Source organism: Sylvia atricapilla, chromosome 15, assembly GCF_009819655.1.
Source record: "Sylvia atricapilla isolate bSylAtr1 chromosome 15, bSylAtr1.pri, whole genome shotgun sequence".
Lineage (NCBI taxonomy): Eukaryota > Metazoa > Chordata > Aves > Passeriformes > Sylviidae > Sylvia > Sylvia atricapilla.
The window spans coordinates 609,002-622,339 of record NC_089154.1 but is presented as its reverse complement, the minus strand read 5'-3'; the positions used below and the strand labels follow the sequence as shown (position 1 = coordinate 622,339).

The window sequence follows — 13,338 nt, the reverse complement described above, 5'->3', positions numbered from 1 at the left end:
TTGAGATGGCGGCCGCTCGCTGAGGCGGCGGAGCGCGGCCATGGCTGCCAAGCGCCTGGCCAGGTGCGGGCTGCGGGCGGCGGGCGGCGGGCGGCGGGCGGCGGGCGGCGGGCGGCGGGCGGCGGGCGGCGGGCGGCGGGCGGCGGTGGCCGTGGCCGGGCGGCCCCTGAGCGCGGTCGGTCGGTGTCCGCAGGCGGCTGGGGCTGGCGCGGAGCAGCGCACGGGCGCGGAGCGGGACGCGGGCGGCCGCGGGGCAGCGCTTCGGCTTCCTCATCGTCCTGGACTTCGAGGCCACGTGCTGGGGGGACGGCGAGCGGCGCGGGCCCGAGATCAGTGAGTGCGCACGGCCGGCTTTGGGCCGTACTTGTCGTCATTATGTGTCGTCCTTGTATTGTGTTCCTTCTAACCCTTGGTGTTTCAGCCCCGGTGTAATGGAATAATAGATATATAATATAAATGTGTGTACGTATGTGTGCGTGAAAGAGACTGACAAGGATCATCGAGTCCAGCTCGATGAGCGAATGATCCATACAGGGATCAAACCTGCAGCCTTGGCCTTATCAGCATCATGCTTGAACTCTATGTTTTTATATATATGTGTGTGTGTGTGTGTGTGTATACTAAAATTATGGAATATGCTGAGTTGGCAGGGACCCATATAAAAATGGTTTAACTCTTGTGAACAGTTTTAACCTTTCTGGCTTTGTGTTCTGGCTCTGTTTTGTTTCTTCTTCTTCTGTGTTTGTTGCAGTTGAATTTCCAGCAGTCCTGCTGAACACCTCAACAGGAGCGCTTGAATCTGAATTCCACATGTACGTCCAGCCCCAGGAGCATCCCATTCTCTCCAAATTCTGTATGGAACTAACTGGCATAACACAGGTATAATTGTGACTTAGCATTGTTTTACAATTGTATAATTGCTGTTTACTCTTTTATTTAAACAGGCTTTTAAAGGGCTAAAAAGTAATAAACCTCAAATGAATTACAATGCATTCTAACACATACATGCTTCTTGTTCTGTTTCTTGAAGAATCAAGTTGACAACGGGGTGCCTCTCAACATTTGCTTATCACAGTTTTTGAAATGGATTCAAAAGATACAAAAGGAGAAGAAAATTATATTCAGTACTGATAGTCAGAGTAATTCTACTTCTGAAACAAAAGCGTGTGCCTTTGTTACTTGGACAGGTAAATAACATTTTCATTTGCTTTTTCTGCACAGTAACATTAGGTGGCACTAGTGAGATTGTGTCTTCACTTCTAGGCAGCCAAAACCCTGTTACCAGGTATTAAAAATGTGGAATACTGGGATAAGACTGAAAATATGAAATCCATGGAATCCTGATGTATTTGCTGCATCTTTGATTCCAGGGCCTGGCACCTTATATTATTCTGCTTTAGTGAACTGTATGACCATTCTTAGTGTGTCTAAATGAATTAATGATGTCTTTGAGATCTTTAACTGTCTGAAGTTATTTACTAACAACAGGGGTTTGTTGCTTCTGGTATCCTGTTGCAGCAACCCCAGTATTTCCCATGGACAATCACTTCACAGCCTGTGCCTCTTGTCCAGCAACACAGGATGCTGACAGTGTGTTGGTGTTGTGTTCCTTTATGTAGATTTTTAGGCCACATAAAGGGACACATAGGCCACGTGATGTTGTAGTGGTGGATTGACTGTGGTTTTCCCTGCATAGACTGGGACCTGGGGGTGTGTTTGCACTATGAGTGTAAAAGGAAGCAGCTGCGCAAACCTGACGTTCTGAATTCCTGGATTGATCTCAAAGCGACGTACAGGGTGAGAAGACTGACAGACCGGAACTTTTCCACCCACACATCCCCTCAAACGCTGTGCCTGAGCTTTTAAGGCAATGCTGTATGTCCCAGTGACCAGAGTAACCTGGTTTTATTTCGTGTTGTTACTGCTCTATAGCCAACTGCCCTAGAACTGTGTGAATTTTAATAGAAATCTTAATGCTAGGAAAAGATTGTTGTTTGATAAAACAATGATAATTATGAGAATTTATGAGCTGCTCTTACTTGCTTTCCTTGCTTCCTTTTTTTTTTTTTTTTTTTTTTTTTTTCTTTTGGGGTGTGTGTGTGTGTTTATTGTTGCCTTCTATTGTTGTGTAGGAAGTCAGCATCATAGTCTGTTTAGAGGTACTTAGAGGTACCTTACAGGTAGGCAACAGAATTAGGTCTCTAAAGATAAACACTGTGAATTTCCCCTTTCTAGTGATCAAATCAGATACTCATATCAGGAGCAAGTAGTAATACTCACTTTTTTCACTTACAAAAAAATCCACACCTATGCCAGACATATTCATGCCTATGCCTTTGATTGCACCTTAAGGTATTATTTATAGTTGTATTCTTCAATGCTTGTCTGTTAAGACTTTCATCAGTGTAAGCCATAGAGTGCAGGCAAATGACTCCAGAGCTCAGACAGAATGGATTTGTTTAAGACTGAGAGAAGGGATTCATGGTTCTTTCCATTCTGATTTCTAACAGGGTAAGTCACTTATGGCCTTATCCTCACTATAAAATGCAGATACCTAACTTGCTTAATTGCCTTGTGAGATTTATTATTCATTAGGAATTATTTCTGGAATGGCTTTGCTTCACTATGGGAAAGGTTTTGAAGTGCTTCATGTTAAACATGTCTTTCCTTAGGCCTTCTATAACAGAAAGCCTAAAGGGCTAAATGGAGCTTTGCAGGATTTGGGGATAGCTTTTCAAGGACGGGAACATTCTGGTAAGCATGATTATCCTCATTTTAATATATATATCTAAATATATGTATCTTAGAAAGCTAAATAGTACTATTTAGTTTTAGCTAGCCAACTTAACCTAAGGCAGCTAGTTAATAGCTAGTTATTACTCTGAATAGTAACTACTGTTTCAGGTTATGCCATGTTCTGTCCAACCGACCATCAAAAGAAGAAGGGCAAAGTGCTCTGAGATCAGTTTGTTATTTCTAACCTCATAGTTTATTTCTGAAATCTCTTCTACTGCTACCGAGTGCATGTTCACAAAATTAATTTATTAATTGCTAGGATGCAAAAGCAAAGAGGTGGAGGGAAGACAAAGAAACTTGATTTTACCTGATAGCTCTGGATATCATGTTAATGTGAGAGAATTCCAGCACAATATGGTTTTGGGGTTTTTTTACTTGATTAATAAAAAGAACAAGGATATTTTAAATTGTGAATAGCTATTCAGCTCTATGGATAATCCTTCAGATGTTTCAGCAGAGAGAATTACTTGGAATTTTCTACTTCTACTTCCCTTTTTTGAACTAGATGACTAAGTGTCACAGTTCTGTGACTCCTTGTCATTCATGTAAGGCTTACCTGAATTACATTTTTCCTGTAATAAGAACTATCCCCAGTAGCAGTTTAAAAAGAAGACATTAATATAACCATACTTTTGAAGGGTTGGATGATTCCCGGAATACTGCTCGTCTTGCTTGGAGGCTGATTTGTGATGGATGTGTGCTGAAAGTTACTAAATCTTTGGATAAGGTTAGTCACTACTTCGTATCTTCCTATCTACTTGCTTTGTAGCCTGGAATACAGATGAAAGGTGAGCTATTCAAATAATAAAACCCTGCATCTTGACTATGATTTGGAAAGAACATCCTTACACTGATATGCTTATTAATTCTGTGCATTTATTCCCCAAATGTCTGGGTATTCACTTTTCAAAATCTGCTTTTGTTTACGGACTCCCTAGGCATATCAGAAGAGTAATTTAATTTCCAGAACACTGACTGGAAATGTCACTGACAAGACTCCACTGGGAAGTAAGAGCAGACTTGAAACATCTAGAGATGGAACTTGTGAAACAAAATCTCTGGCTGAGATCAAACACAATAGTATTTCTGGAAACAAGATAAATTCTAATGTGCAGACTGGGGAACAGCAGATCACTTGCACTAATCCCTCTGCAGATGTCCATGTTGTACCCAGCAGCAGCTCAAGGACTGAATTCCATGCTCATTCCCAAAGCTCTTCAGCAGCATCTACGAAGAAATTTCCTGTTCCTCTGGGTCTGGCACAGCCACGTCCCAATCCTGCATCAACAGGATGCCGGCAGGGATTGAGCATTGGGCAGCCTCTGAGAACAGCCAGGCCCAGCCTCCCAGCACAGGGATCAGGGCTGGTGCTTGTCTCCACCACCATCCCCTCAGTTACTCTCTCCAGTGGGGACATCAGCACCAGTTCTGAGTGTTTGTCTCTGCTCACAGACTGGGAAGATGTTGCTTTGATACCAGAATCTCAGCATGAACAAAATTCAGACTCTGTTCAGCTCAAGGATGACTCAAGTACTGACAATATGACAGTATTTAAAGAAGAAACTATTTCAAAACAATTGGCTGTGACAAGTTCAGATAATCAGACTTTGGAGGAAATTGTAGCACCCATGGAACCTCTGAGGTCTGTTGTTTACAAAAGTCCTGATACTACAATCTACAATATAGGGACAGTACAAAGGCAGACTTCAAAGTTTTCAGATTTTAAGTTACCATCTCCAAAGGGAAATGCTGTTTCAGCACAATCAGCATTAATTGGAAATTACTCTACTCCTTTAGAGGCTCCTAAAAGAAAGCCAACTAGTCCAAAAACATGCCCACCAGCAAAAAAGTCTTTTCATATATATCAAGAGCAAACTTCCTCTTTTGATCACTGCTTACCATTGAGAAGTACAAATTTGCCCAAAGTATCTCCTGCTGTTCTAAACTCCACAGTCAATCTGAATGAGTCTGTAAGAGCTGCGAGAAATGGAAAATCAACTCCCCCTCTGTGTAACTGTGGCCGAAGAGCCAAAAAACTCTCTGTGTCAAATGCTGGCCCAAATCATGGCAGAGCATTTTTTTGTTGTCCTGTTGGAAAGCAAGGAGGTAATAAGAAAAGTTGTGGATACTTCAAGTGGGAATATGCACTTCTGAAAGAGAAATCTAATGGTCTCACCTTCAATGCAGATGCTTTCACCTCTCTCGGAATTGTTTCTAGTAATACAGAAAATTTTTCCTACAAAAAGTACTTGTGTCTTAGGCCCTCTATGAGAACTTGAAAATGGATATGATTTTTTGTCTGAATCCTAAACTCTTTTAAGTTTCATGCTTAATGTAATCAAGACAATCAAATGATGTCAGATATGTATTCTCAGAATGGGATAAAAAGGACAGTTCTTGGCTAACATAGAAAGGAAAATGGCTCAAACACACAAAAATATCATAAAGTAACTACTTAATGAAGTGAGAAAACTAGAGTATGAGCAGCTGTTGCTACAATTCTTAAATTTCTCTTCTATCATGTATTTTAAATACTTTACTAGTCCAGTGCTTAAAGATTTCAATGACACAGATTTTATTTGCACTTTTTTTTCTAAATATACTTTTAATGCCTACAACTTTTAATTTTTGAAACATTTTAAAATCTCTTTAGGAGATGTCACACATCAAAAGTGATTCTTGAAGCAATAGTATTTTCTTAAACTGTTACAGAGGTCTTTTATCCGTTAAGATATTGTTTATTAACAATAAAGATAAGATACTGATATTTCAATAAATACTTTAACACACATTACTGTTGTGCTCTTGCCTCTCTAAGTTTCCCATTTCGTTTGTATCAACGTCTCCTTTGGCTCCTGCTGTAGCCCCTGGGACAGACAAATGATGGGAATCAGGTAAGAACGTATTCAAACCTGAACTAAGAAGGATATACTATAATGTCTTACTTTAATTACTGTGTAAATCTGCAATGTCTTACTTTGTAAAAAAATCCTGCAAAAAAGCAACTACTTTAAATTTTTCTCCACTTCTAGCGCAGTTTGCTTCCAATGGTGTTTTTCTTATATTGGATTTGGAGCAACTGCCTTGGTCATTTTTTACACAGATCAGAACCTGTAACAATTCTTACCCCCCTAACCGTCCAAGAAGCTCAGAAGTTACAGCAGGGAGAGGCGGCTCTTACGGACCGGGATGCACACAGACGCCTTCCTTTAGGAACTGCGCTACGGGCCACGACTGTTCTGTTAGCACATGTTCGCTCTTTTTCCAAGCCTCCATTCACCTGCTCAAAGAGTTTCTTGTTTAGCTGGTCCCTCTACACCGGGACACCTTCGGGAGTCCCACACAGGCACAGGAAAGTGGCCAAAGCATGTCTCCGCCAGTGGAGCGCATGGGTCGGTGTCGGACGCGGTGTTGCAGAGCTGGCCCGAGGGCTGCTCGCTCCGCTCCGGCGAGTGTCTGCCTGCTCCTCTCCCCTCAGTTCGGGAGTTATTAACACAGCCTTGAGCTCTGGAACCGGAGCTCGGGGGAAGCGACAGCAGCAAGGGTACGAGTTGGACCGCAGCTGAGCGCGCACCAGAGCGCTCGGCACGCTGGGCCCGCGACCCGCACGCCGAAGGCCCGCTCCCGGCGGCCCGCTCCCGGCGGCCCGCTCCCGGCGGCCCGCTCCCGGCGGCCCGCTCCCGGCGGCCCGCTCCCGGCGGCCCGCTCCCGGCGGCCCGCACGCCGAAGGCCCGCTCCCGGCGGCCCGCTCCCGGCGGCCCGCTCCCGGCGGCCCGCTCCCGGCGGCCCGCTCCCGGCGGCCCGCTCCCGGCGGCCCGCTCCCGGCGACCCGCACGCCGAAGGCTCGCTCCCGACGGCTCGCTCCCGGCGGCTCGCTCCCGGCGGCCCGCTCCCGGCGGCTCGCTCCCGGCGGCCCGCGGCCGCCGCTCCAGGCGCGGCGCTGTGCCGGCCAGCGGCGCGGGCGCCATCGCGGCGGGGCTGCCGGAGCTGCCCGAGCTGCCCGATGGCCGCGGCCGAGCCGGCGCCGAGGAAGCGGCGGCCCAAGGGGCACTTTGCGGCGGGGCCCGGCCGGGCCAAGCGGCCCCGCGCCGCCGGGCGGCAGCTGGAGGCCGGCATGCGCGGCATCCTCATCACCTGCAACATGAACGAGCGCAAGTGCGTGGGGGAGGCCTACAGCTTACTCGGCGAGTACGGGGACCTGCTCTACGGGCCCGAGCAGGTGCGTGCGGCCCGCGCTCGGGGCGGGCTGGCGGCGGCGCGGCTCCGCGGGGCCTCGGCTCCCGCCGCGTGTGCGGAACGAACCGCGTGTGCGGAACGAACCGCGTGTGCGGAAGGAGCCGTGTGTGTGGAAGGAGCCGCGTGTGCGGAACGAACCGCGTGTGCGGAAGGAGCCGTGTGTGTGGAAGGAGCCGTGTGTGCGGAACGAACCGCGTGTGTGGAAGGAGCCGTGTGTGCGGAAGGAGCCGTGTGTGTGGAAGGAGCCGCGTGTGCGGAACGAACCGCGTGTGTGGAAGGAGCCGTGTGTGTGGAAGGAGCCGCGTGTGTGGAAGGAGCCGTGTGTGTGGAAGGAGCCGTGTGTGTGGAAGGAGCCGTGTGTGTGGAAGGAGCCGTGTGTGTGCAGCACGGCCCCGAATGTCCCCGGTTCTGCCGGCGCCGTCAAAGGGCCGGCCCGTGCCCTGTGTCCCGGGCCCGGCGCGGGCCGTGGGCTCGGCGCTGCCGCTCGCTGCTCACCAGCGAATGGTGCCTGTGTGAAGTTTTCAGATCACGAGGAGAGGCTGTCTGGAAGCGATAGGGAGGAGGATGAGGACGATGTCGAGGCAGCTCTGAAGAAGGAGGTTGGCCAGATCCGTGCCTCCACGGAGCAGAAGCTGCGGCGGTTCCAGTCGGTGGAGAGTGGTGCCAACAACGTGGTCTTCATCAGAACCCAGGGCATAGGTGGGACTTCTGCTGATACTGAGTAATGTCAACTGCTCTCAGCACTGTTAGTAAAAAGCCACAGAGTGTGGCTTCCAAGGAACAAGTGTATATCAAATACCCTTCCCTTTGGCCATGCCACTGAATTTTGTTGTTAGCGAAGAAGCTAAAGATAGAGGAAACTGCTTTGACAGAACAATCTCTGATTGTCTAGTTTTGGTATAGTCAAACAGTGCTTTACATTAAAGGATTTGAGGCTGACAGCAGTGCAGCCAAGTTCCCAGCTTATTATTTAGAAGGGGAAGAGGAGAGATAAAGCCTTCAGTTTGTGACTCATACCTAACTTTTTTTCTTGTAGAACCTGAGAACCTGGTGCACCATATACTAAAGGATATGCACACCACTAAAAAGAAGAAAACAAGAGTCATTCTGCGTATGCTGCCCATTTCTGGAACTTGCAAGGCTTTTATAGAAGATATGAAAAAATACACAGAAACGTTTTTTGAGCCTTGGTTTAAAGCCCCTAACAAGGGTACTTTTCAGATTGTTTACAAAGCTCGTAATAACAGCCATATGAGTAGGGAAGAAGTAATTAAAGAACTGGCAGGTATGTATGGATTTCACAGGAAACAGAACAAGTTTACATGCACAAGTGTATTGCATACACAGCGTGGGTCAGACTGTTAAGAGAGGTCATAATGGACATACACATTTGTTGCTTAAAACCTGTATGTTGAATTCTAAAAGCTTCTATAAGACTTAAAAAAAGCTTGACATCAGTATTCCATGTTGTTGTTGATGTTTTAAGAGACTATAAGTAGAAGAGAGAAAAATGGTGAATATAATTTGCAGTATCAGTTATATGTGCTTTAAAATGACTTCTATTAGGCTTTCTCTCTGGGTGCTGTATTGAATAATAATAATAATGCTAGTATTTCTGTTCAATATTTGACTCATATAATAGCTCCACCTTACTCAAGTATTTTACTGAACGGATAAAAATTAAGAGAGAGGAGGCAAGATTTCCCTCAGTTATAGCCAATTGTTTTTGTAACTGCTTAAAAAGCGGAACAGAGCAGTAGTCACAGATTATACCACCAGTAGGACTGAATTAACTGGAAGTTATCCCACTGCAATTACTAAGAAATAAGACATGCTTATGCTCTTAAACAGTTTTCCCAGTATCTTTTAAATTGCATCTTCTTTTACAGGAATTGTGGGCAGCCTCAATCCAGAAAACAAGGTTGATCTTAATAATCCACAATACACGGTTGTGGTGGAAATAATAAAAACAGTCTGTTGCTTAAGTGTGGTGAGGGACTATGTTCTGTTCAGAAAATACAATCTACAGGAGGTGGTGAAGAGCAACAAAGATGTACAACAAAACCTATCAAGCCTGACAGAAGAACAGAATTCAGAGGTAGTTAAAACAGAAACTGAGGAGGAGGAAAAGAGGTCTGAAGAAGTAAAAGAAGAGAACAAGAATCAAAGTGAAATAGAATCGGAGCCCAAGGGGCATGATGCTCTGACAGTGTAGAAAATGTATTCCAAACATATAAAAAAAGTTGCCCTAGAGTTCTGAAAGGGTGTTGGAATGAGGAGAGGGGGTTTTGCTTTGAAGTCTTGGTTTTAAAATCCACGTGTAGGAATTTTAATGCTTGTTGCAGGTGGAACTGACATTTCAGCAGATGCAAGGGTGCTCAAGAGTGCATCACCTTTCTGGTGGAGCTTGCTGTCCTCCTGCAGCTTTGTTCTGCATTTCCTGTATCTGGCACACAGAGGCATGGGCCAGTGCATGTGTATGTAGATGTGGCCACCCTGACATGTATGGACTCTGCTTTGTTACATCTGGAGGCTTCAGAAGCCAAAAAGCAGCACAGAAGCAGCTCTGAGCAATTACTGTCAGAAATGAGAGATCTGGAAAAGGACCAGTTGCAGAGAGTTTTGGGAAGGAGGTGACCTGACAGCTGCAGAACTTGGTAACATTTTTCTGTGTGAACAACAGAATGAGGTAAATTTGATAGTTTGATGGAGGGTTTTATACATATATTTATATGTACACAAGGATATGCTGTCTTGACATGAATGGAAGGAACTGTTATATGTAAATACTTGAGTATTATGAGATGATTCAGAGTAAAAGATAGGACTGTTTTTAGAACAGTAGAAGTACAGTGCAGGCATTGCAGATGGTTTTATCAAAAACTACATGTGTGTTTACATTAGCTGTGTATGCAGCACTTACTGGTTTATAGTAAGTGCTTTAGTCACAGAATGGGATACTTTTGAGTAATTTCCTGCAGGTAGCCTTTTGCTGCTCTTTCCAAAGACTCAATCCTTGAGGGATTTTATAAAGTGTTTCTGGTTTTATTTTTTTTTCTTAAGCCTCAAAGTTTGAATTTATGTACTTCTTGGAAACTTTTTATGAAAGAAGCTCTCCATTATACTATACTAGATAAGGGGAATAAATTTTAATTTTTGGTACATTTTTAGCTTTATGGTATTAATTTTGTTTCAGATTGAAAGTAATGCTAGTGAGTCTTTCTGTTGTCTTGTTGTTACAGTGGACTGTCCCTGTGACTCCTAAAAACCAACCAAAACCAAGCTATGTATATGGAGCTAAAACTTGCTTTCCAACAGGGTTTTGAGTATGCTTCCTGTAGAACTTTCTAGCTTTAGTATTTCATTTCTAGCATAAAAGCCTGTGTGTTGCTAGTGGGAAAAGACTTACCTTGAAGAACACAATTTGTTACTTGCTTTAGTTTAATGAAAAGGGCGTGTTCAAGTCTCTCATAATTTATATTTTACTCTTCTTTCAAAATCGTTTTAGAAGTTGGAAAATGAAGATGACATTTTTCCCTACTCCTGTCGCTCTTGCAACCCATTTATTAAAACTCTGCTTTCTTATGTCCCGTGGTGGTCTCTTTAAATTTCTGAAGATTTTTGTGTGTGGATTAAAACCATCAATGTCTGAGTCACACAAAGGAAAGAACCATCTGCAACTAGACACAAAGGCCAACTGTGAATGTTTATTGGTTACCATGATCCATGACAGCCTGCTTATATTGCAAGGACAAAGACTTGGGAGTTAGTGGGATTTTTTGGGGGTTTTTTCCTCCTTTCTCTCACTGACCTATGTGCCTACAGGTTTACAGTTTATTTCTGTTTTTTCACAATTTGCACTTACTGAATATTCCTTGTTTAGACATTAATTCTGTGGCTTTTCTGCTGTGCCATCACTTTTGGGCTCAGTGGTTCCCCCATGGTCAGATGGTGCTTCAGTGTTTTGAATTCAAACCTTTGTGGACAAACTATGACATTATTATGATCTCCCTTACATGAAAAGCCAGATAATTGCTGTCACTGTCAGTGCTGAGGAAAGATGTTACAGTGCCCACACATCACCTGATGGTGGAATTAGGTGTACTTAATTTGTTTTAATGCTGACTTGAAGCACAAGGACCATCTCTTGGTATGAAACCCAGGCCCTGAGATTCACTCTTCCCCTTGTGCTAGATTAAAACTCTGATTGGCTTGAGAAACCTGAAGATAATTTCTTCTAAGAACAAGCCAGTCTTACAGCCTCAGTGTTTTCCAATACAGACCTGCCTTTCTTGAGGGTCACAGTTGTGTGATTAAAACACAGATTTACATGTAATTCAGTTCATTTATCATTTCAGTAGTGAAATACAGTAGGGGAAAGTTTTAAGTAGCACCAGAGCTCCCACTGATAGGAAGCAGCTGGTAATACCCTGTGCCCAAAAGAATCATGCTACAAAATCCTTCCTGTATTATATTCCTATTCAAAAAGCAATCACCCTGTGGTTGTGCCATCTTAAAACAGCTAATCCTGTAAACCAAAGAGGCTTAGTTTTGTGGCCTGCCTGGAAAACAACATGAAATATGAGTAACTGTTCATTGTGGGCATGGTGTTCTTACATTTAAGATTGCTCTTGGATCAAACTGTGGCATGGCATGTGCAAAAACAGACCAAAAATGCTCTGCCAGGACTGATGGTTGTTGGCTTGGCATGCAAACACTGCCCATTCCTGTAAGGTTATGTGCGGGCAGTCTGCCTCCCCAGCCCAGCTGTGTCCTGGTGCTGGCTGGTGGCTCTTGCTGCCCAGGAGCTCTCCACTCCAGAGCCTCCTGGCCAGCTCAGCACTCACCTGGGCAGCCGAGGACATGGGCAGCAGAGAAGCTGGAGCAGTTGTCCTGCCAGGAAGGCAGACTGCCAGTGATCTGTCTAGAGGATTCCTGAAGACATTCAGTTCAATTTACAGTACCCTTTTTAGCCTTTCACAGTGAAAAGCTATTCACTACTTTAATTTACTACTACTGCCTTAATATCACCAAGTTTTAGGAATATGGAATAATTTGTATAGAATATTTGTGTTTTAGAGAGTAAATAGGCCACAGCTGTCAAAAGTAATTCCTGCCAACTTTCCTATGTTCTTTTATGGTCTTATATAACAAATCTAGACATAAGGCTACTTATTTTATAACTAGCAGTTTGGCTATTAATATTACTTCTCTCTATAAAAAAGAGACTAAATTGCCTCTTCTCCTACCCACTTAGAGGTGTCTCATTCATTAATGACACAAGTGTACAAGAGTGTTCAAACACAAGGAAATTTCCTGGAGATAACTAACAGGGATTAGGTAGAAGGCACTTACCTGAGCAAATAGTTTTAAGTTCACTGCTCAGCCCTGCTGCTCTCAGACACAATTAGCTTTGTTTTCAGAGACTAGCACTTGGATACAACTGAGTCCACCACAGGAGCAAGAGCATCAATTATGATAACGCACCTGGCCTTCGAAACCAGCAGTCAATAGTAGATATCTGTTGTCCCTGGGATGATGATAATACCTGAAAGTGCAATAAAATTGGAAATGTGTTAGGTATTTTCCCCCTTTCAGTCCTGATCACAGCTTTTCCTGATTTGTTGACTACCAGCACCATTCAATCCAGAAATGAGAAGATGGTAAAACAAGTCTCGTGCATCTGAACTTGAATCGAGATGTGCAGACCTGAAGTACAAAATAGCTTCTGTTTCTGTGAGGTCTTTTGCTACAGGCACAGTGAAAGCAGGATGCATAACTTCGAGGCAGAAAACACTGGCAGGTTTAACTCGAGCCTGCCACAGTTAAACTGATTTAACACTGAAAGTTAAACTGATTAAGCCACAGAAAGTGAAAGAAAAATGATGGATGTAATTACATCAGGTGTCAGAGACTACCCTAGTCACCCCTTTGATTGTCAAATGTTTAAGCAAGGAAGCTAAATGTTGAATTAATTGTTAACTTCTGGCATTAAAGGTAATAAACAATCTACAGACCACTAAGAATTACACAATTCACCTGTTTGAATACAAACCACACTCAGCTGCCACACTCTGGGATTTGAGGTAGAATTACTAAAACTCAGTCTCCTCTTTGCAGACCGCATGGCCCAGAGAGTACATTGACCACTTTTTGGGACATGGAACCCAGCTGTTCAAAGCTCCATTTAATTTCATCTCCTTTTCCGTTTCTGCTCCTAAAGAAATGAACTCTCAGCTATCCTCTGGTTTCAGTAGTGCAAGCTCAGGTCCATTTAATTTAAAGTAATCTACACGGCATTTTGTG

The 13,338-nt window shown here is 44.2% G+C and overlaps 2 protein-coding genes across 2 annotated transcripts; both read left to right on the top strand.

Moving 5' to 3' along the window:
- The first annotated feature begins 40 nt into the window (after positions 1-40).
- Positions 41-5,525, top strand: ERI2 (ERI1 exoribonuclease family member 2). The gene is made up of 8 exons (XM_066330355.1): positions 41-63; positions 194-333; positions 752-879; positions 1,031-1,187; positions 1,697-1,797; positions 2,673-2,754; positions 3,435-3,523; positions 3,735-5,525. The coding sequence occupies exons 1-8, from the start codon at positions 41-43 to the stop codon at positions 5,073-5,075; spliced, it is 2,061 nt and encodes a 686-aa protein (XP_066186452.1). The 3' UTR covers positions 5,076-5,525.
- A 1,248-nt stretch (positions 5,526-6,773) lies between these two features.
- Positions 6,774-10,617, top strand: THUMPD1 (THUMP domain containing 1). Its single transcript, XM_066329639.1, has 4 exons — positions 6,774-7,015; positions 7,551-7,731; positions 8,069-8,317; positions 8,922-10,617. Exons 1-4 carry the CDS (start codon positions 6,800-6,802, stop codon positions 9,245-9,247), a joined length of 972 nt encoding a protein of 323 aa, XP_066185736.1. The 5' UTR covers positions 6,774-6,799; the 3' UTR covers positions 9,248-10,617.
- The last annotated feature ends 2,721 nt before the right edge of the window (positions 10,618-13,338 follow it).